Source organism: Grus americana, chromosome 8, assembly GCF_028858705.1.
Source record: "Grus americana isolate bGruAme1 chromosome 8, bGruAme1.mat, whole genome shotgun sequence".
Taxonomy (NCBI): Eukaryota; Metazoa; Chordata; class Aves; order Gruiformes; family Gruidae; genus Grus; species Grus americana.
Window position 1 is genome coordinate 29,473,090 of NC_072859.1, and position 24,457 is coordinate 29,497,546.

Sequence of the window (24,457 nt, forward strand, 5' to 3'; positions counted from 1 at the left end):
TTGCCGGACGGACTGACGGCACCGCCTGCCGGCCGTGCTGCCGAAATGCCACCTACAACTTCTGTTACTATGGCTATGGCATTTCCTTGACACTTCTCAGACTTGTCCGTATTTGCGGTGGAGTTAAGGCACATCGTCCACGTGAAGTTAAAATCTTGTTTTCAGACTGAATCGACCAAACCCACTGACCTGTCTGTGAGAACGCACGTAAGCAGATATATGTAGTTTGGCCCATGCTGACTGCTATCTGAGAATTTTTGTGTGAAGTCCTCTGTTCTGGAGAAGGCCTTTGGAAAATGAACTGCTTTTGTACCAGCAATACTGTTCCTCTGAAAATCTGGCTTTGAAAAATTTCAGTTTGCACAGGCTCCATAGAAACTCTTTGAGTTTATTGGCTTAAATCCTTGAAGAGTCTGTTCTTGCTGGGATTGTGCCTCTGCAGTTTCTGATGCCGATGTTGAGTCAGCACCCACGTAGCTGTACGGCCTCTCCATACTAGGAGCGAAGTGGCACAGCGAGGCTTCCCCTGCGGCCGCAGCCCTTTGGTATGGCAAGGCAGGCCAAGAACAGACACTGAAAGCAGGGGATCAGTCTGTCGCTTGGAAGTTTTCACTGTCTGAGCCCAGACATGAGAAAGGAAGACAGTTCCGATCATAAATCTGGGTGGAATGAGAGAAAGAAGGTAAAGACATCTGGTGATACTCAGGTTGGAGTGAATTTGTTAATAGGTGTGGAAAAAACAGCTTGGAAGCTCCAAAAGATGCAAGGAGGTGGAAGAAACATGCAAAGGACCAAGAATAACAGTACTACCCCCCTCCCTAATCTAAGCTAATTTCTGTGTCCATAATTATATAAATTATTTCTTCTAAGTAGCTTAGATTTTTAAGTGGTTAAATTCAGAACACAAGGACTCTTGATTCGGTTCCTGTCAGATCCTGAGCACATAATTTGTTTTCTCGACGTTAACATCCTAATCTAAAGAACTGAGACTACAACTGACCTTTGTTACATAGTCTCTATACAGAAAAATTGTGTTTGATAATGTTTGTAGAATATTTTGTCATCTTCTAATAACAGAAACATAAATAATTTTAGCAATTGTTCCATAATATTTATGTGTTTTCCTGGTTTTGTTTAAAGGTGCTGTACTTAAAATCAGCAATTCCTGAAAACATTTAACTAAACTCTTCACAATTTCATTTTACTTGGAATGGGTAATTGTATCACTCTTTACTTTGTATCCTGAAACAAAAACTAACTGTATTCTCTTTACCAACAATACATTATAGTATGTATTTGCTGGGAGACAGGTTTTCATCACTACTACTACTACTGTATCTGAAACCTGAAATTATTTTGTGTAAAAGCTTATGACAAAGCTCCTCTCCAACTTCGAAGCAGGCAAAACCTATTGTACTGGTGATCATTATTCATATTTCCAGAAGAACCTAGTTTGAGCAGGAAACATTTAAATTACAGAGGTTAATCTGTGAGGAACAAGCCTAAAGATGAAGTTGGATTCCTGGTTGTGAGAGGTTACCCAAAGACAAGGAACTGCTATGAAACTGCTTCAGTCCTCAACAGCCTCTCCTTGGACAGGCTCACTGGTGCTTCAGTGTTGCTTCACCCTTGCTCTGAAACGAAAGCAACTCGACGTCAGAGAGAGTCTCACACACACCATAACACGCGAGGCAAATGCACTTTGCTGAGTAATAGGCCGTTCTCCTCACATTTACACTTTTCATCCTTAAACCTGACAGCGTGTTACCTGGCGCGGCCCCTTTAAGGGAGGCGGGCTCGGCGCCGCTTCCCGGCCGGCTGAGGCAGATTCACTTCCAGGTCGGGGGGGGGTAAAAAAAGGGGGGGGGGGAAGGGAGGGGGAAAAAAAAAAAAAAAAAAGGAGTCAAGCTCCGGGACCCGGCTAGCTGGGCGCTCGCCTCCGGCACCCAGCGCCGCGATGGTGAGTGAGCGCCGCGGGCAGCGCTGGGCCGAGGAGCCGCTGAGGGGATGGGTGGGAGGGTTGCCGTCGCGCCGGTGGGGGCGGGCAGGCTGCCCCCCGCCGCAGGGTGACAGGGCCCGGCGGAGGGGAGCTGAAGTGAACCGCCGCCGCCCCGGGGGAAGGGGCCGTTATGGCGGCGGCGCCGCGAGTCCCGCTCTGTCAGGCGGGGGTGGGGGCTGTCGCGCGCCCGGGCAGGTGAGGCCGTTGGCCGGAGAGGGCGCGAGGCGGGCCTTTGGGCGCGCGTTTCCCCCCTCCTCCCGCCGCTGCCGCTGAGGGGGCAGAACCGGGAGCGACCCGGCGGGGTCACGTATCCCCGAGCCGTGCCGGCAACCCTCGCTCCCCTCGCGGTTGTGTAACCGCTGCGGCTGCCGCCCTCCCGATTATATAAAAGGGCGATCGAGACCCGGCAGAGGGGAAGTTTAAGCCCGTCGTGATGCGAAGGGGCAGCGGTAGCCTTGCCCGGTGCGCCCCAGCACCTCCACAGCGCCGCGATGGTGATGGTCGGCCCGGCCGCTGACCAGCTCCTCTCACAGCACCTTGTGGGGTCGAGGACCAGCGGCTGCGGCCGGCTTCCCGCCGCACAGGAGCGGCCGGCTGCCCGGCGGGCAGAGCTCCTTAGCTGGCCGGCATGAAGGGCAGGCCAGGACAGCCGTCTCTGCCTCCTCCGGCTCACGCCTCCCCCAGCTCTGGGTGCACTCCAACCCTCAAACACCACTTTTCCCACTGGGGCTTGTTTTGTCCAGGGGCTGTCTGGAAAAAGCCGTGCCACCGAAAGCACGGGGTTTGTGGTATGCAGGGTACGTGGGCCTTGCTGGTCTGTGTAATGTGCAGTAGGGTGCTTTTACAGCACGGAGCTGGCCAAAACTGGCGGTCGAGAAACAGCCTTTCTCTGTTAACGACAGGCCTCAGAGCAGAACATATGGGTGCTGTTCTGATTGCTCCTCTGTTTGAGAGATGAGTGTGCATATTTGCTTTTAAAGGACTAGCAGGAGATTCCTGGGTTATCTAGTCTCATCCCTTGTTATTAAAAGCGTAATTTCATTTAGTTCTCTAATAAAGTGTTTGATCTTTATTTTAAAAGTAGGTAGCTTTTGTGCCTGCTGTTCTATTCAGTGACTAGAGTAGAACTTCATTGTTTGATGTTTTGGAGCTATGCACTGACCTCTAAATTTGTGGCAAAAATTCTAATTCATGGCATTTCTATGCACCTTTGTTGCGGTGTTGGCGCTGTGCTTCACCTTAATAGCTTTTTTCCTTCTACAGTTTTTGTTCTCTATGCTGTATTTTTAGGCAGCATTCATATCTCTCACCTTTTGATCTGCTAGGCTAAGAAAAGCTGGTTTTGTTTCCTACTGCCACCATGCTTTTTTTCCCCCAGAGCATTCTAGTAGCTATTATGTACAAACTGAAATGGTGTGGGTATCTCTTAACATAAATAGCCTCATGAGATCTCCAAGTGTCTTGAAAATTAGATAATACTTCCTTATTTTTGCTTGATGCTTCTCCTGATACCTTCTTTGGCTGCCTCACATTGTTTTCTTGTGGTTAGGCAAACCATTCAGGTTCTTCTCTCCAGTCATTTCTAATTGATGAACTCATATTTGAAGTTCTTGATATTAATCTTGAAATACATGGCCTTACTATGAAGTTTTAATGTGGCACTATTTAATTTTAGACCTCTCATGATCTCTGCCAACTTTGTATCACTAGCAACTTTAATCAGTATGTTCCCACATGTTGTGCCAGAATAGTTAATGTTAAATTTGAGTTTTGAGCATAATCCTTCCTTGAGTCTGGTTAATAAATTGCCTACATCTGTTTTGTTCCATTTAATTTAAGTAGCATAATCAGAAAGCTTTCTTTGTAACATAAATCACAGAACTGTTTCTTTTTTCACTGCCTTTCCTTTATTAGTGCTCAGAAGAATTTTGATGACCACTACTTGAGTTGCTATTTCTTGATCATTTTAAGAATGTTCATTTTAAGTAAGTAAGTAAAGCATTGGGGCTGTGGAGAGGTGGAAAACAGTGAGAAACATGATATGTCCAAGACCAAAGATTAATGCTTGAAATGACCTCTTATTTTCCTGCTAACTTTTTGAGACAAATAACTGCCACGATTTGAAAAGCCCCTTATCCTGTACCTCATCTCCTTTTTGGATATTTCAGAGAAAAAAAACCAGATGGGCCTGGCATACAGAGACCTTACGCATTTGGAGTTTGTCATACAGAGTCAGCAATTGGGTATAAAATTTGGGGAGTACATCATAAAGTGGTTCTGTTAGAGCTGAAATTGCTATTTGTCTTCCAATGTTTTATACTGGTTTATTGAGGGAGGGGAAAAAAAAAAAATGCCAAAAACTGCCTATGGGGAAAAGAGGTTTGATTTTTAATGAGTCTGAGACACAAAGTCAGAAGGAACTTAGTCTTTCAGGCTGGAGTTGGTAGGATCACACCACCTATGGTAAAAAAAGCCCACACAGCAGCAGAATTGTTTTGTGCAAAGTTAGATTGCAATTACTGATGGAAAACATCAGTTAAACCTGCCTCTTTTTTAGTTATTGTTGTATAAGCAGGTGGTTGTGTGGTGATGCTTCCCCAAAGGAACAGGATTTTGGTTTGATGCTTACACTCAGCTAGTTAATCTAGGCATAATGTTAGGCTTAAGATTCTCGTATTCCATGTACTTTAAGATGTCCCCATAAGCTCTTTTTTCTTTTTAATTGCCTTTTGAAATACAGCGTAAATACATTCTAGCAATATTTAAAGTTGATTTAAGGAGCTTTTAAAAGAAAAGGTGGAGGATAGTGTTGTCTGTGAGAACCTTTCTAACTGCACTAGTGTATGAGCTATAAGCTGAACTGGGTAACATCATATTGAAATAGGTATTGCATTTCAGTCCACTAGTGTATTGGATTACTGTTAGATGCCAGTAGATATGCAGTTTACTTCCCACCCCCACTCGGACATTTTTTGTTTGTTTGTTTGCCTTGCTTATATTAAGCACTTGTTATCTTTTTTTAAAATAATAAATTGAAATAAGCCTTAACACCCATCTAAATGAAATTATTCTACTTTTTATACTATTCCATAAGCTGGTTGGTTTTAGATGTGTCACATTACTCTTACATGTTTTAGCTAATGAAGACAGTCAAATTTGCATCAGGTAATGCATAATTCTGTGTTTTGGGGAATTTATTTTTATATTTATTTTCTGGCCACTGAATTAATTTGATAGAATGAAAGAAACCATGAGGTTACATGGAAGTATCAGATAGTTAAGATGGCTATGAAAAAGTCAAATGCACATAATAAAAGTTCTACTCAAATATTGCTGAATGGTCTTTATTAAATTAAAACAGATAAGTCCTGTGCTATAGTTGACACATATTTACAGCGTCCCATTAGACTATTAGAATCAGAAAGTGAAATGAGCTGAAAACAAATGCCAGGTTTGTTTTCAAGTTGACTTTCAAAAACACAGTTAGAGAAAGGAACCATTTAAATCCTAACCTATTAAGAGCTTAAATACAACTGCGGACTTTTACTGTGAGGTCTTTAAGTGGGCAATATTCTCTTTAAGTAACGAAAAGTTGAGAAAAGGAATGCCTCTGGCTGTCATAAAAAGTTTACAGGCTGTATTCAAGCTGTTCTATTTCAGTAGCAGACTGTCTAGGATCGTTTTCATGATGCTTGTTAAGGGACTTTATTAGATATAGATAAAAATGTTTCGCCTATCTGCCCAGGTTACCTCAGGAGCCTTTGTTAGGAGTGTTTCTTCAGCCTTTTTGTAGCAAGTTGAAAAAACATTACAAATGTCTCCTGGAAATGGAGTTAATAAAAATTATACTGTGATGTTTTTAAGTGTTACTGATCCCTGCTTGTGGATTGTATTCCTTTATTGTATGGAAGTGTCCTGTATGGAGTTCTAAAGTGATTATATGAAAATTAAAACAATATCTCCAAATTATAGATTGACCAGTAAGAGGTACTGGTTGAAAAAAATAGTTTTCTGAGTCATATGCTAACAGCCTATCTGCAAGGCTAAAAATTCTCATTGGAGTTAGCTCACTGATATATAAGTGTTTTAGCTTTTCTGGCAGAAGTTATGAAACAGTGCCAGAAGGAATGAAGACAGCCAGTATTCTGTTTTGTCATTTTTAAGCATCAAATTAGAAACACAAGATCAAATGGGAGATGAGGATGTCTTTACTTCAGTGGGAATAATTTTCATATGCCTTTGAGTAAGGATTCCGATTTTTGTTTGAATTGGCGGCTGTCATATAAGTCCTGACTGTGTGTATTAATTTCAGGTTAAAAAGAAAATTTTCCTCTTCCCTTCAAAAAATGTACTATTTTAAAATAATTGGTTATTTTTTCTCTTTAGAAGTATTTCAGGCGTTGTTGCACATTATAAAGAAACAAAAGACATTAACAGTTCCAAATTCTGTCCTTCCTTTTCATATCAGCTTAAGATGGGAGGCAGACAAAATTGCTGTTTTCTGGTAATGAGAGCAAGTCTTGTCACAAAATAACTCCTGTTTCTTCAACAATAAAATGTAATAATCAAGCTTTTTTAAAAAAATAAATTAAGCACTTAGTGAAATAAAGTCAAAGGAGTTGGAAGTTGCATGTCAAAAGCCGCAGAAGGAGCTTGTATTTGAATAATTTGGAATTTCTAGTTCCCAAACCTGTACTTAAGTCTTCAGGAGCTATTAAACTGCAGTCTCTCATTGTTGTCAATAGGTAATTCATTAAAGATAAGCTCTGTTCCATCTTTGCCCTAATGTGGTGCCTCCCAGTCTTCAAATATATGCACCTTATTTTACAACACATTTCTGTCATTTTCATTATATTTCTTTTATATAACCTTTTATATATTTCTGTACTTCTGTGATGAGCATATTAGGCAAATGAAGCAATAGAAGAGAAGTTAAATGAACTGGGAAAGAAAGGTGAAATTATCCAGAACTTTCAGTATAAAAGGCAAGCTACTATTTTTCCTACAGATGAGATCTGGCACCAGTTGATGCTGTTATTTTCAAAATTGTCTGGGGGAGTATGTACCAGTCACTTGGCCTTCTTTTGTGTAATGCTGGGGATGATTCACAGTGCTGCGAGTCATTCTTTATGTTGATTAATCTGTGTGACTGAAAACAGTAGGCTATTATTAGACGTTGAATAAAAAAAAAAGAAACCTTTGAGATTTCATGTATCAGTGTACAATCTTAAACTCTGAAGGAGAAGTTCACGTTTATATTGTCTTGTCGTTTGTACCCAGGGTTGTGTTATGATTTCCAGGTGCTTAGCATAAAAAGGGGGAAATTGGTATCTATAATCAGAAGGAATACCATAATAGTTGTTGCTTTAATTACAAATTTTGTGCAGCAACGTAATAGTTCTTTCTGAGTTTCCTTTTTTGATCTGAAGCTTTAACTGCCCTTTTCAGTATCAAAAATTGCTCCAAACAATATATGAAATTGATCTACATTTCTCCTGTAAGTTGGTAGTAGAGTTGAAATGTGGGTTGACCTAAACAAAAGTTTAAAATAAATAGTTTAACTCAAGAAATAAAATTTTGATTTAAATCTTCTTTCAGTCTGTCTTGATTGATTTATTCCCAGTAGACTTCAGCAATTCAAATAATCTTATCAGCAATTACTTTTCTTTCTCTGTGAACACAAGCAGGGCTCATGCACAACAGACCAGACTGGATGTGGTTCTGGGAGTGACTGCGAGAGGAGGCCGCCCATCAGTTTGGCCAGTCGTTTATTGTGCGACCTGACTTACACGTTTGCGTGGCTCTAAGGGGGACATCTCCTTTTGTACTATTCGCCTGTTCCAATGAGAATGAGACCAACAAAAAAGAATGATTTGCCTAAACCCAACATTATAGAGGAATGGGAGATTCATAGACAGAATGATTTGACTAAATCTCCTTTGTTTCATTGTGTTTTGTGTATGACAGGAGGAAGCTTCTCCTTATTCTTTACTTGATATCTGTTTGAATTTTCTGACTGCCAACCTAGAGAAGTTTTGCACAGAAAGGCAAGATGGAACGCTATGCTTGCAGGAGCCAGGGATGTTCCCTCAAGAAGTGGCTGATCGATTGCTGCAGACGATGGCATTTCATGGTAAAACCAATTATTTATGGGTCATCAGTGAAAATATTTTATTAGAAAGTGACACTGCAGTTCTGGTGTATTTTCTAGTAAAATCTGATGTTGCAGCTGTTAGAAGTGTGTTCCTTAATCTCTTAATAGAGAAATTCAGCTTCAGCTGAATGTTGCATTGCAATATAGATAGTTCTAAATAGAAAGTTCTTTGTCTTGGGTTTATGATTTTAATTTAATGTTTTTGTAATTGAATATTCTTTAATAGATCTTCTTTCAATAACTTTAAAAAAAAAAATTTGATTCTATTACTGCCAGCAGCATTCAAATATTTCAGTATCTCCCACAGAGCAATTAATTGAATTTTCTTTACTGCGTGTCCTTGTGATTAAACTGGGAAATAATCTTATGATTTTCATTAAAATAGTTTCTCATCTCTTCTGGCACTTTTGTTGAAGTGGAATTATTTGCTCAAAAGCAGTTGGTTTCAAGAATAGTATAAACATCTGTGAACACAGCAATGTGATGTTCTTACGTTTTAGGTACTGGCCTATCATGTTCTCTGTGAGCACATCTTTGAGGAGAGGGCTGCCCTCTCCTTTGCTTGCTTTCAGCATGACAAAGGAAAATGTGTTAATGAAAGCTGCTTAGGATGAAAAGAGTGACTGAATAGGTTGCTCTAGAGAAGAGGCAGGAGACCCATTCCTGGAGATCCTGGAGACTTATTTAGAGATGAGACGTGACACTAGAAGAATTACTTTAAATAGACAAAGCACCCTATCCTATAGGTTTTTAGATTTGATTTGGTCTTATTGTGCAAATACTGGTGTTCTAGTTTTCTCAAGTTGATCTAGTCAGATATAATGGAAGGAATAGTCCTAAAAAAAAAGGCAACCCCCAAAAAATCTCTTCATCTTCAACATACATTACTTTCTGATAAGTAATTATTCAGATTAGTCCCAAGAAATCGGATTCAAGGAAACTGAATTACCGGAAACTTATTACCAGTGCTAGTAGTGATGAAGTCAGTTCCAGACACCGAAACATCACGAACACTGTGTCAGAGTGCAGCATGAAAAAAAAGTGCATGCCAGATAAACAGGGTATGGCTAAGGTAGGCCAAGGAGAGAGCCTAACTTGATCCTTAAATGAAAAGATGAGCAAAAATTAAGAAGTAATTTAGCAATGCTTTAACCAAATTATAATTATTTATCACATTTAATTTTTCTGCTGGGTACCAATTGTTTCACCCCATATTTTTGCTTTCTGTGCAAAAGAGAAATGCCTTGACTAGTTGTTCAGAAACACCTAAACCATTTTCTCTTTAGAAAGGTCTGAAAATCTTAATTTGACTTTGTCACAGAGGCAATTACTAGCTTGTGACTTAAATCCAAACTGTAGGGGCAATGATGTTTTATTCAAATATATTGCATTTTCAGTTTCTTTTCTATGTGCAGTATGCTTGAAGATCGGAGATAAAAACCAGGAGTGTTGACATTTATAGCCCTCCATAGTGAAATGAGAAGGACATGTTCTTCCTACTCCTTTTGTATGCATGCTTGTGCATCCATACCCTTTTCATGTGGCTTTCTATAATGCAGTAATCCTTCTGTTGATAAGATACAATAAGAAATTTTGGTGTTTTCAATGCATTTTGGATAATCCTGTGCATGGAACTAAATGTATTTCAGTTTGGATGTTGCCAGTATGCTGCAAGAGACTACTTATGCAGTCATCTTGCTGCAGAGCAAAAAGATAATAATCTCAAACTAATTTGTTGCATTTCCTGTTTTTATTGCTGTCTTTCTCTCCTTCCCTCCCTTTCCTCGTCCTCCTCTTTCTCCTCTTGGAATCACTTTTTAGGTTTCTTTCTCACATTCAGCTTGTTTCTGAGCAACACTCCTACCTTCTGCATGAGGGATATATAGAAGAACTTAATTAGCTTAGTTTAGTGTATTGATCCTACTTATGAATTCAATCAAGTGCTAAATTATTCCGCTGAGTTAAAGCAAGATGAGAACTTGTCATTGATTGCTGGTACTATCTTGAGGTTAAAGGAACTGTGACCAGGGACGAATAACTTCCAGAAATTTTGAAATTCTGGTTTTAACATATTTCTATCCAGTTCAGTGAGAAAATCCAGAAAATGCAGGCAGCAGTCTGAATGTTTTTGAATCATATCCACGTTTTATTTATTGCATGTTCCATGTTCTGAACCAAATAGGTAATGTGTGTATACTACATCTTAATTTATCTGTCCTATTCTTAAACCTGGCATTTTCCAAAAGTGAGATCATAGTCTTAAAAGTAGAATCTCAAATATGAAACTGTGGGATCGTGGCATAATGATCCAAGACAAACTATGCAATTAATTTTCTTTGTTAATACTTTGTACCCCTTGGGTTCTTAAAATAAAAGTGGTGTTCTATAACACTGGAGCCAAACACTAATGCTGTTTTCCAACAGGGCTTCTGAACGATGGAACCGTGGGCGTCTTCCGAGGCAACCAGATGCGTTTGAAACGAGCTTGTATCCGGAAAGCGAAAATCTCTGCTGTGGCTTTCCGGAAAGCATTCTGCCATCACAAGCTAGTAGAACTTGATGCTACTGGGGTGAACGCAGATATAACAATCACAGACATTATAAGTGGACTTGGCAGCAATAAATGGATCCAACAAAATCTGCAATGCCTTGTGCTGAACTCACTAACTCTTTCTTTGGAAGATCCATATGAGAGGTGCTTTAGTCAGTTGTCTGGCCTTCGTGCATTGAGTATTACCAATGTTCTGTTCTACAACGAGGACTTGGCAGATGTTGCTTCACTTCCTAGATTAGAAAGCCTGGATATATCGAACACCTCTGTCACTGACATAACAGCACTCCTCACCTGCAAAGACCGACTCAAGTCTTTGACCATGCACCACCTGAAATGCTTGAAAATGACCACAACCCAGATTCTGGATGTAATAAGAGAACTAAAATACCTGAATCACCTTGATATTTCAGATGACAAACAGTTCACATCAGACATAGCACTTCGTTTACTGGAACAGAAAGATATCTTGCCTAACCTTGTGTCTTTGGACATTTCTGGAAGAAAACATGTTACAGATAAAGCTGTAGAAGCGTTTATTCAGCAACGGCCAACAATGCAGTTTGTAGGACTGCTAGCTACTGATGCCGGCTACTCAGAATTCCTAACAGGAGAAGGAAACCTAAAGGTTAAGTGGGAGAATTAATTTTACTGAAAAATTACAGTGTGCAGGAAAAATAGAACTAATCATTTGTAACAAATGTACGTGGGTGTTTCAGGAGGCTGTAGGTTCATTTTTTTTAACAGTTAATTGTAATTACTGACTTTATGTCAAATTCCTACTTAATTCTGGCATAGAAACTGCTAAATTTACATAATACTGTTGTAAGAAGCATCTATTTTCTGTGCCTTTTCAGTGAGCCTTAGATCGTGATGTAGCATATCGAATCTGAAAGAGCTGAACTTTGTCTAGTCTGAAGTCATTTACTGGAATAATATTTTCTGGATTCCAGCACAGTATCTAGCATAAGGCAGCAATATGTAAGAGGTGGAGGTACAATTTGCATAAGCTTTGAGCAGCTCATGATTAACACAGCAGATACAATAAAATTTAATAACTGAGCTGCTGTTGTACTCCATCACCACTTCTATTTCCTATTACAATATTTCTACCCACCTTGAAAGGTCTTCTGGTGATGAACATGTAAAAAGCAATTACTTAGGATGAAAAACTTCCTTTGCTTGGATAAATCCTAAATTACTTAGCCCCTTAGGATGAGGTCGTGTTTGCTGAAGTGCATTTATTTATTAGTGCCAGGAAACAAGACATCATTCCCTGTTTTGTCGAATATGCATGCACTTACTGGAGAATGAGCCTATCCTGTCCCTGCTATGAAGGGGTCAGAATTAAAGAAGAAAGAGATGTTTTAGACATGTCAGTGGTATATCATCTTTGAGTTTTGTTTTTTACTGTGCCATGAGGATGATGGAAACTGCAGAGGGAATGAGGAAGAGTTTGCATAATGTGTCCATAGTTTAGTCTGTATCCTGTGCAAGTTGAGTTTTACAGTTTTAAAATTCAGAATGCCCTAGTTATAGGCAAGTGAGGTAACACAGCTACACAATTTTGTAATTTTTTTTTCCCCTGGAACTTTTGACAGTTGTTAATGGCTGAGTCTCTTGAGTACTTAGTTGTCACAGCTGATAGCAATGTGTATTAATTTTGAAATGCATCGTTGGAGAAAGCAAATTCCCATTTGGTGTGATGTATAGCATCAGGAAATAATACCTCATGTTTGGTATAAAATAGTTCAATATAATCCTTGCTATTTAAAATACGTGTTTCAAACAAGTGACTATGCTATGAAAAGGCAGGAAGGAGGAAGGTTCTAGTAATGTGAAAATCATGATGGACTTGTAGCAGTGCAGTTAGCAAAAAAGTTTGTATTTTTTTTTTTAAGGCATAGATGTCAAGAAGAGACTGTAGGCAGTGATTTTTGTCTTAATTTCTTTTTTTTTTTTTTTTGTAACCTGAAATTCATTAGTGAATATACTGAAATATTCAGCTGCTTAGTCTAGATACTGCTAAAGAATAAACAGGACACAGCACTCATGGAGACAGCAGAAGTAAAATATTACTGTCTTTACAGCAGTCCTGTAAAATTTGATTATAGAAAATTCTTGAAAGATTGAACACTAGGCAGATACTATAGCTGAGAACATGAAGCCAAGTGGAAATTCTTCATATGGTGTATAACTGGCTGCAAAACATGTCAGTAAATATGATTGCCCTGTCCTAATCAATAGAGAATATCAAACAAAATCCAAGACAGTATCAGTGCTCTCAAGGCTGTAATGTATTCCTGATCTAGCAAGTTTCGAAAAATTTGGCTCTGTACAATACAGAATGCACAGAATGTGATGCTTTGATCTAGGAGCATTTGCTTTCCCTTATGTGATGCACTAAGTAGAACAAGTTCTGCATGCAAGAATTTTAGAAAACAGTGATTGCAGCAATGATTCATTAAATAGTAGGACTGAGGAACAAGCCATCCACAGTTATACAACTTAGAGTTATAAAGTAGATAAAATATAGTTAAATGGAAAATACAGCAGATCGGGAAGTGGGAAAATTTGTAGCCAGTTGCTGATTTAATATCCTGCACTTCAGCTCATATTAGTCAACAGCTCATAGCTTCTAATGCAGTCTTCGCCTAAGCTCATTGTTTGGTTTTCACGTGTATTTAAAGTCTGGTTTTAAGAATGACTTCTTTTGCAGACAGCATGAGTTATTTCTTTAATATGGTGCTGGAAAGCTATTGCTACAGATACAGCTTATAGGAAACTTGATGTAGGCAAAGAATGGAAATCTTTTTTTATTGCCAGAACTAGAACCCAGAGCCAAAAAATTACAGCCAAAAAGCCAAAATCCCATCTTCATCAGTTTATCTGCTGCACTTGACAGAGCATTCAGTGACAAATAGTGCTTTTAGGCATTTGGTGCATCATAAGTAGCTTTTGGTTATGAAGTGCTACTTTTACTTGGTGGTTTCATACAGTTCTGATTAAAGACATGACTGAAGCCTAATTTTGGCTTACAATGTGGATTCTTCTTTATGTTTGAAGACTGTAGTTCTGGATTAATATGGCCAGATAAAGTAATCATTTGCTTACTGAAGGATTTGGCTAAAAAATCACCACCTTTGAAACAGTTCTGCACTTTTTAAGAACAAAATTTTTTAAAGTAAAACGATGACATTGTGAACTAAAGATTATTTCTCTGTTCATAGGTGTCAGGAGAAGCAAATGAAACTCAGATTTCTGAAGCACTGAAGCGTTACAGTGAACGGGCCTTCTTTGTGAGAGAAGCACTCTTCCATTTATTCAGCCTGACGCATGTAATGGAAAAAACAAAGCCTGAAATTTTAAAGGTAAAATAATATAGCTTTGACAATTGTCATGCATTGTTCCTTAAACCAAACCCATCCCCAAAACCCTGGTATAAATTATTTTAAAAATTTTTACACTTCTTGGTTGTGATTATTAAAATTTTAATAAATAAAAATCAACAGCTATTTTTAAACAATAGTGATGTAGAAGATGCCCTGTAGTGTTTTACGTTAGGTAAAATTGATCTGGACTAATGTATAGTATTTAAATTCAGTAGCATCTAATTTTTTTCATGTAATTTTGAATATGATATGAAATTTTCTTCAGATGCTGAATTCTGTCATTGAACATATCTGTACTGGATCAAATCAAAGGTCTGTCTAGTCTTATTCCTGAGGTACAACAGTGCCTCTGCTGATGCTTACAAACCAGTAACAATAAGGAAGGCATTCAGTGGTATTTTGCTCCGCTGTCACCTTCCAGTATGATAGCAAGTGAATAAATATCATTAGTGTTCTATATTGGGCTCTAATTTGGAAAATCCTAGCAACTTCCTTAGAAATCCATTCTAGGTATTGGCAGAAACTCTGTCCTACCTCATTCATCTCTGAAAGGGTTTGGTGATTTTCTTTTTTTTTTTATTCCAGTGTATAGAGCAAACCTTGGATCTTTCTAGGAATCTCTTGCACTCCATGCAGCATCTCCTTTGAGAGGCTGCCACAACCAGTGCAAAAGGACTTAGAGAAATAGAAGTTGTCAGCTTTGAATCACAGCAGAAGGAAATGTTCTTCCTGAGAATTAAAATCACACCAGATGGATTTTTCTTTTAAGTAAAAGAGAGGCAGAAATTGGGTGCTGTGAGTCATTGTTGTGGCCTCAAGCAGCAGTGGATTGCTCTTGGGGTGTGTGCACAAACTTGTAACTAACATGGGCAAAACTCTTGCATTTCAGCTTGTGGTTATTGGAATGAGAAATCACCCCCTGAACTTGCCTGTGCAGTTGGCAGCGAGTGCGTGTGTCTTTAACCTAACCAAGCAAGATTTAGCAGCAGGCATGCCTGTGCGGCTTCTGGCCAATGTCACTCACTTGCTCCTGAAGGCCATGGAACACTTCCCAAATCATCAACAGGTAATAGATGAAATTTCTTTATTTTCTGTAGGATTCCCTGTCTTGTGGATCTTTCTTACAAAAAGTTTCTCCACATCTCATGACCTCATGGAAATATGTTCCATGATTCATAGCAAGAAAGTGTTCTGAAATATGTACGTCTCTGAAGTAATTCCTTTTCATTTCTCATAGCTGCAAAAGAATTGCCTTCTTTCACTATGCAGTGACAGAATCCTTCAGGATGTCCCATTTAACAGGCAAGTTTTACATGTCAGTTAAAATGAGTTGTAGCATTGCAGAATATTTTTCTTTGTCTGTTCCTTCAGAAGGTTTATTTCTGATCTTGGTTTTGCCCAGTTTAAATCATTCCAGTGTGCTGAATTTGTCTGGCCTGTATTATTTTGGCCCTGTAATTCACAACTGAATATGGGTCTGACAAAAATCCTTTGGTATACAGGTATTTTTTTTACTTCACCTGGATGGGTCTATCACTAATTGCATGTAACACAAGTCAAGATTTCTCTGGGGAACTATGGGATTGCTTTTTGCAGAGATTTTTCTACTTAAATGTTTTCCCCAAATGCTTTGAAGTGTTTTGGTCTGATGTTTCAGAAGATTGTGCCAAATTTTTCTTCCTTCTTTGGAAGCAATTCCTGTGTACTTTGATAGATAATTAGAAGTAAGAGACCCTGAGCAAACAACTCCAAGCTGACTGAGACTCATGCAATACCTGTAATTTCACTGTGTATTTCTACTTTTTTTTTGTACAAGGCATGCTTCTTCCAGTTCCTTTTATCTTGCATGCATTTCTATCTGATGTGTTGTCTGTCTACACCTTTATTCTACTAAGACTTGTGAGACTTCTGAAAATTAAATTTATTTTTAACTTTCAGGTTTGAAGCAGCCAAACTCGTTATGCAGTGGCTGTGTAATCATGAAGATCAAAACATGCAAAGGATGGCTGTAGCCATAATTTCCATTCTTGCTGCAAAGGTACAAAACTTAAGCTTTGAGACAATAGGATAATATTTCTAAAATCTAAAAAATTGTTGATATGGTTTTGTTTTGTTTACAGCTTTCAACAGAGCAAACAGCTCAACTTGGTGCAGAGCTCTTCATTGTTAGGGTAAGTCAGATACTTTCCTGACAGTCAAAAATACCATACCATCCAGCTGTTCATGCTAACAGTATTCCTAAAGGTATAAAATAAACATAAGTAGATAGAATTCTAAGAACACGTTAACCTGTATTCATCTGAAAGCTCTTTAGAAGAGAAAAGCCTAGAGGATTTGTTAGACATAATATCAGAGACAGTGGCAATGAGACATATTAGCATAGATGAAAAGAAGCCAAAGTTGAAAAACTTGACACAATTAATACAAAGTAAAATAGTGAGAGATCTCTTGATTTCAAATCCATTGTATAAGATGAAAGATGCTCAAAGAGAGTATTTTAAGTGAATGGTTAGTGCTGTCAGTGTTCACATGGGGTCCAGAGTTCTGTGGATGGCTTTGTGCCATCTGTAATAGTACTACACGTGTAATTACAGTGAAAAAAAGGAATTTCTGTAGCAGGCAACCATGTTCAAAGGGGAGGCAAAAAGTTTAATAGCTGTTTTATTTTGTATAGTTTGACCCTAAGCATGTAGATCTTTAATCTGCACATGAATGATAGCTACGCATTACCCCAGTTGGTGCAGAAAGAAGCAGAGGAGCTAATACGTTTTTTTGATATGCGATCATAACTGGGACATTGGGATTTTTTTTCCAGCAACTTCTACAAATAGTTAAACAGAAAACGAATCAGAATCTTGTAGATACTACCCTCAAGTTCACACTGAGTGCACTTTGGAACCTCACTGATGAATCTCCAACAACGTGTCGGCACTTCATTGAAAATCAAGGGCTAGAACTTTTCATGAGAGTCTTAGAGGTGAGGAGTACAGTTTTGGTGATGGATTATCAACATAGATTTATAATTAACATTGTTTCAGTAATAAGCATAAATGGTTACCTATAGTTTGTTTCTTTTTTCCACAGTCTTTTCCATCTGAATCATCCATCCAACAGAAAGTTCTTGGACTTCTGGTGAGATGAACAAAAAACCCCAAACAAACAAGCAAAAAAAAACCAACTAAAAACTTTGCAAACCAAACCCTGAAATATATAGTTTTAAATTTATTTATTTATTTATCCCATGTTAATCTGAAAACTTGCCTAATATTTTTATGATGTTCTTCAATCTTTATAGTGTGCATTATTCACAATTGATACTGTTTTAGACTGTTTTACTGGTTCTCCAAAAGCACTAGTTACATTGAAATTGATGGTTACAGTAAACAAAAAGAGCTTTTTAAGAAAGGGCAGTGAGTGAGGCTTCAGATGAGTCCAAATGCAAAAAGTAGGTTGAAAATCAGTGGAATTCAGAATTGTGCACTGCTGAAGTTTACTGAAATTGCATGTGTTTGTTAAAACTAGCCTTTAATTTAGTATAATCTGCATGCTAATTGCCTAAAATTACTTATGAGAGAACCTCTTTATTTTGAGGCAAATTTCTGCATTAGACTGGAAGAGTTTTCCAAAGCAGAAGTAGTATTTTTGCATGTGGTGGTCACCTGGATATATGAAGATTTCAACCTGGTCTTTATATGTGTTTATTTACAAAATGTAGTTCAAGTTTATGTTTATCTCCCTCATATCGTATTCTTTCTGTTGATATTTTCTCTTTTTTTTTTTTTTGTTTTTTCCCCCCTCCCTCCAGAATAATATAGCTGAAGTTAAAGAACTCCATTCTGAATTAATGTGGAAGGACTTTATAGACCACATCAGTAAATTATTGCACAGTGTGGAGGTGGAAGTTAGCTACTTTGCAGCAGGGATTATTGCTCATTTGATATCTCGAGGAGAGCAGGCCTGGACATTAAGTCGCAGCCAGAGGACATCTCTCCTTGAACAGCTGGTACAGAAATGATGGTGAATTTTATCATACTCTCTTATATTTTTTCAGTGTTTGTATTTAACAGTGAGTGTTCTTGGTTCTGTATTTTGCAGCATTCTGCCATTTTGAATTGGCCAACCCCAGAATGTGAGATGGTGGCTTACAGGTAACTATTGTCTTGATTTAGAGTTTGGAAAATAAACTGAACTAGATTTAAAATTGTTCCCAAAGCAGAGTGAGCTGCTAGCCAGATGTGGTTTTGTCCAGTGGAAAAACACCTACAGGCTTAAAATATGCAGTGTGTTAATTTTCCTTTTGTGACCAAAGAAGGTTAGGGACTCCTGCAAAAGAAAAATGTAATGTTGTTCTGCCTGTTTTTCTCTTAAAGGTATTCAGCTGCATGTCTAAAAGATTTAGAGAGAAAGATTAGCCGGTAAGGGTTATATTGGATAGCACTAGGTTAGCACTATCTGTCCTAGATGAAGAAGCTGGCGGCCAAAAAGTACAATTAGATAATTACTGTCCATCTAATCCTTGTAATTTCCACTGTTTACTCCTGTTTTTAAGCAGTAGGAGGCATCCAAATGCTATGGTAAAAGCATACCACATGTCCACTGTATATGATTTTTGCTAGTAATTGTCTTAAACATTAAAAGGCTTGCCTGTTGCATCTAAAACTCTAGATTATCAAATGTGTCTCTCCTAGTTGAACTTGTGGCTGAATGATTAGAAAACATATGACCTCTTAAGTAATAATATCTAGTAGCAAAGCAAATTGCTGATCATCTTTTTTTTTTTTTTTTTAAATAGGTCTTTCAATCCGTTTTTTCCTCTACTTGGCTGTTTCATGACACCTGGTGTCCAGTTATGGGCAGTGTGGGCCATGCAGCACGTCTGCAGCAAAAATCGTATGTATTAAGATAAAATTACCTTTAAAATTCTTATTTCTTAGCATATTATGCACTGGCATGAAGTGAGAAAAATAAGAATTCCTAGGGTATTCATTCGTAATCCTCTGGAGAAACTACATTTAGGCTTTGACTAAATGAGGCGGGAAAAGAGAGCAGTGAGAGTTCTTTATATCCTTTTTATTTACTAGAATTTTACTGTTAAATGCACAGTATTAATTACAAAATGTGGACATGTGTTAAGATTAACTACATTTTAGGCTTGCAAAGGTGTTTTTATTCAGAAATGTAAATATTAATAATGGGTAACAAATTTCTTTTAAATTAAGAACAATGATTGTAGCAGGTAGCTATCTCTTACCATCAGAACATAAGTTTTAGGTAATTGCATCTGTAATCACCTTTTAGCAATAACTTACTGTGACATGACGGTCAGTTTCTTCATCTGTCTTTCCCATCTGCAAAATGAGAACACCAACATCTTGTTCATAAAATGATTTGAGAGCATGTAATGAAATGCACAAATGTTGGGAAAGGAAATAAATCCCCTGAGCTTGGGAAAAGAAATAAATCCACTGAGCATACCTAAATGTAAGACTGGACAAACCTTCCTGGCTTTTAATGCCCCCCCCCCTTTTTTTTTGACATAAACTTGTATGACGTGAATGTGTGTATTGTCATTAACTTCTACCAGATATAAAGCAGCTTCCCTCTAAAGTATTAAAAGTATTTTCTGTGCCAGTTTTTTCATGTTCTTGACAGCACTACATTATGCTTGTTTATCCCTGTCCCATAAATCACTATTTCTACAGTGAAAAGGCATCTCTTCAGGACCAAACAATAACATGGCATAATAGATAACTGCACATAAAGTACTGTTTTCCTGCTCTTTATAGAGCTTGTAACTGTATGAGACGCTGTTCCCAGGGTACACAGTCCAGAGATCTGTGAGGACTTTTCCCATGTTGAAGTAGGACTATTCTGACAAAGTTGTTTTACTGGTCAGACTCTGAATAACAGTTTTTGATTAAGACCCTGTAATTCTGTGCTAATGAAATTAAAGCAAACTTTCTCCCCCTCTTTGTGCCTCAGCCCTGTTAACTTAGTACGGTCCTATTTGTTCTATTTATTTTTAGTGTTTATTTTGTGCTGCCCTAACCTCTGGGCTTTCAGCATGCCATAGAGGTTTGTACTGACAGTGAGTAACTGCTCTGTAGAATGGAGAGGCTGGAAATACTTGTATGGCTTACTCCTGATTTGAGATCAAGACAGTGTTCTTGAAGTTTAGTTCTAATGGTAGCTGGTGCCAGAAGCTTATAGACAAAGTTGCAGAGAAACCAAACGTTTAGTAGCAAATGTAATAACCTACTCTGAGGGAAAATGTGTTTAATTCTGAAATTGGAAATTTATTTGGGGGCAAAATCTTAAACTCTTGGTACTTGGCACCAAGGAGGCTTTTTGTCCTGGAGAGGAGATGCATTTTATTTTGACTTCTTTTAGATGAGGGTGAAAAGTAGACTGGAGTTAATGGGATTGATTCTTCTTGTGTGGGGGTTTTTTTTTTTCCTCCTTTTGCTGTTTCTCTATCATATCCACCTCAGCAAGCTAACCTAAGTAAAATATTAGTAGCACTGCAGTAAATGTGATCCCCAGTGAAATGATTAACATCAGCATTTATGTAACTCTGGTGTTGCTTCACTGATAGAAATGGCAAAATTGGGCACATCTGAGGTAATGCTCTGTGGATTGCATTACAATCATCCTGACCTTTTTGTAACAACTTCTGTAGCTGGCATGTTACATTAAACATGGCTCTCTTTATACCTGGTCCCTGCACATAATAACACTGGAACTGATGTAGGTGCACTTTCAACTTTTTAAAATCAATGATGGAAGTGGAAGGAAAAGTATAATTTTATCGCTGAAAAGGCATTCATAGGAACTTACAACTAAAGGCCATCATCAATAGTATTTGGCAAACTGTTTTTGAAGGAACTAGTTCCTATTCACTCTACAAGCCTGTACAAATGACATGGTATATCTGATACCACTTTTTGGTAACTGTTCTGTACCGAGGGTTTTGGTAAAGGTCATATTTTTACCTGGATACTCATAGATACTATAGTACTTTTGATTCCCATTTCTTAAAATTTATATATGTGCATTTAAAAGGCCTGTAAAGGAGGTGGGGGGAGAGAGGGAGGGAGGGAATACTATGCATATTACAAAGCACTTCCCAGTCAGCTAAGACAGACATGGAAACAGACCTGATTACAATCAGAGTCCTGTCCAAACAACTCTGTCATCACTTGTTAAGTACAAATGCACTTCTGCAGACACTTCAGGGAGTGTCCTAAATGCTACCTGGTCTAGGAGATGAAAGTGGATTTGAATCAGTGTTTACTGTATCTGCTACATTTACCCTAGATATTTTTTTTAATTCCCTTTTTCTTAATCTTATTACAGCTGCCAGATACTGCAGCATGTTAATTGAAGAAGGTGGTTTACAGCACTTATACAACATCAAGGAAAACGTTCAGACTGATCCACATGTCCAAAGGATTGCTATTGCCATCCTAGATAGTTTGGAAAAACACATTATGCGTCATGGGAGACCACCGCCGTGTAGAAAACAGCCACAAAATAAACCAAACTGAAAGCTGCAGGTATAGGAGAGTGAAGTATTGTCTCTGTAATAATCCTTTCTGATGTGTGTGTAGTTGGAGTAACTTGTAATATAGTGGTCACCATTAAAGAGATTTGCCGATAATTGTGGTACCCAGAACCATGTATGGTAACCTTTGGTGAATGTCAACTTTAATGGCAACCACATATGCAACTTGTAAAGGGTTGCTGCTTGAGCTGGTCATACCTGTAGGATTACTGCTGGCTACAAAGAGATGGGACTTGTACAGATCAATATGCACATCTGGAAAAGACTTCTGGGAGAGAAAGTTACTTCATCCCTATGATTGCTGTTCATAACACTGTTTACCAGTTTGGTGTTTGAATAGAACTGTGTGTGGTTGTGAGATTCAACACTCTTACAGATTAAAACAAAAGTACATGCATGCAGGTTACAATGAGACTTGTAACTAAGGCGACCAAAATGTCCATTGTCTCATAACCCTTCTAAACACAAACGGGGTCTTCAACTTCCTTTTCCTTTTGCTTGCAAGCTGTGTTTTGTTTTCCTTACTGCTAGAACAATGCCGTTTCGCAGTTCAGCTCTTCTGAGTCCTCCCTACTCCTAGTAAGGTGGAGATCAGCATTGCATCAGGGAAAGGGGAAACCTACTACAGTAAAGCAATAGAAACAGGATTAAAAGGAGACACAATACTAAAAGGATGAAGTAAGCTTGAGATTTTAAACTTGATAACAAGAAGGGGGGTTTGTTGTTGTTTGACTGCTTTTGGTTGTGTGTGATATCTTTCTTTTGTTTTTAGAATACTGATAGGGAAAGGAGAAGGCTCATCAAAGCAAAATACTGACTTGTCTTCATCATGAAGGGAATTGCATGTCTTGATAGGAGGCCCAGGATATTTGGTCACCTTATTTATAAGAGACTAATGATTGCTCTGTTGTTTTCTGTAAATATTCTGTCAGTATTGTGCAGTGAATTATATTTCCAAGTCATCACAGTACAAAATATCACCCAATGTTCTATGTAAGCCCTGTGTCACTTGCATTGTTTTATGGAGTGTGAAATTTTACATAAAGATGCTAATTGTAACAACTTACTTTCTTGGTTACCTATGGGTTTCAAATGATGTGTTGAATGAAACATTGCACAGCATATACAGATGCCTGATAAAATACAAGTGATGGAAGCAACACTGCATGTCCATTCAAATTCAGTTTAATTTCAGGTATTGTTTTTGTTTATCTGGTTAGTCTCCATATTTCCATGGCAACTGATTGATATTCAGAGATTCTTCTGTAAATATATTGGTAATTGAGTTTAAAAAGAAAACTTACGTTTGGTAGTTTACTAGCAGGGATGGCTTCTTCATGATGGCCGTATTTTACTATTTTTAACTCCTTCCCTCTCCCAACTCCCATCCTTCAAATAAAAACATCACCTCTAATCTTCAATAATCTAGTTATTGTGTATTTCAGCAACTTCAAAAGGTACTGATCCAGTAACTTAATCAATGTTGTGCAATTGTTTTTTGTATGAAAGTATAATTTGGCTAGCATCATTTTCATGTGTGTATCTGGTTATATACATTTTTCTTCATTTGGAAGGAAATAAAATTGGTTATAGCTTTGAATTATGAAGATGGTTTAAAAAATGAAAAATGGCCTGAAGCCTTTACCCCCCACCCTTCTGAGATGTCTGATATGGGACTTCCACTGCATAATTTCTGTTATATGAAATGGAACACAAAACTTGTCAAAATTGGTGTTAATAGAATGAATATAAATTAATTGCTGCAAGACTTTAAAATAAAGATGACAACTCTCCTTACAGTACTGGTTTTTCCTAACAGGAGAACTTGCTGAGGCATCTTAACTAAAACTGTAGGAAAAAGAAATAATCTACTATTGCATGCAGCACCAACTGAATGTGATAAGGGGATCAGTCCTGATGGTGAAGATGTCACTTCATGAAGTTCTGCAACCAGCAAGCACAGAAATTGTAAATGACTTTTCCATACCCTTCTTGTTTTGTTCCCACATGCTTCAGGCAAACAGTGAGCAGAATCCTTTTAAGCTGAAAAGTATGAATGCCTTCAAGGTATAAATCCACTAAGTTTAGTTGCATGCAGAAAGGTCTCTTCACATTCCTGTGCAGCTTCAGGAGTTCCTGCTAGGGTAGAATAATTCTGGAAGCAAGTTTTAAACTTTTTATTTCACCTGTGGCATTTGCCATCTTTTTGTAAAGGCTGAAGACTATGACTCTGCAGTAAGTATATTTTGATAAACTATAAAGTCTTTACTAAAAATACATTTCTCTAACTATACTAACTCACTTTTGCTTGAAAGCCCCAGTCTAGGGAAGTAAGAAGCTGTAGACCTAAATTGTGTGGCACGTCTCAGTGCTGGAGAACCTCTAAGCACAGGGAGAAGAAAACCCCCTTCAGTTTCCAGTCAGGCAACAGAGGAAAATAGGTGATGAGAGAGAAGCATCAGGCATAGACTCATATGGTGGCTATATATACATGCACATCCAGGCATTGCATTTTCTCAAGCACCAATACTAAAGAGAGGTAAGTTCAGTTGGCTGGAGCAACAGCTTGGTGTTTTGCTCTATTCACAACAGGAGCTGGGGTGGAATGCCATTGCTCTGTGTTAATAGCGCTAGTTCTGTCTGATGAGTTGGAAGAGCACTGTTAATGGGAAGCAAGCTTAGGAAGGTTTTCTTTCTTTGCAAGGTGACTTTTTCTTCAGAGTGGTGTTTTTTTTTTCCTATCAAGCATCTTTCTGCCTTTTTTTTTAACAAAAAAAAAAACAAAACACTTGCTTAG

The 24,457-nt window shown here is 38.2% G+C and overlaps 1 protein-coding gene across 6 annotated transcripts; it reads left to right on the forward strand.

Annotated features, from left to right (window-relative positions):
- The first annotated feature begins 596 nt into the window (after positions 1-596).
- On the forward strand, positions 597-23,456 carry LOC129209487 (protein zyg-11 homolog B). Of its 6 annotated transcripts, XM_054833977.1 has the most exons (15): positions 1,902-1,960; positions 3,914-3,984; positions 7,967-8,132; positions 10,578-11,332; positions 13,935-14,075; positions 14,986-15,162; positions 15,334-15,398; positions 16,035-16,134; positions 16,217-16,267; positions 16,912-17,073; positions 17,181-17,228; positions 17,902-18,099; positions 18,192-18,244; positions 18,889-18,986; positions 21,453-23,456. In XM_054833977.1, the coding sequence occupies exons 3-15, from the start codon at positions 8,081-8,083 to the stop codon at positions 21,641-21,643; spliced, it is 2,091 nt and encodes a 696-aa protein (XP_054689952.1). In that variant the 5' UTR covers positions 1,902-1,960; positions 3,914-3,984; positions 7,967-8,080; the 3' UTR covers positions 21,644-23,456. The 6 variants fall into 6 exon arrangements, with proteins under 6 accessions (XP_054689949.1, XP_054689954.1, XP_054689950.1 ...); XM_054833974.1 differs by lacking the exons at positions 1,902-1,960; positions 3,914-3,984 and adding an exon at positions 597-682; XM_054833979.1 differs by lacking the exons at positions 1,902-1,960; positions 3,914-3,984 and adding an exon at positions 1,818-1,839.
- Positions 23,457-24,457: the final 1,001 nt, after the last annotated feature.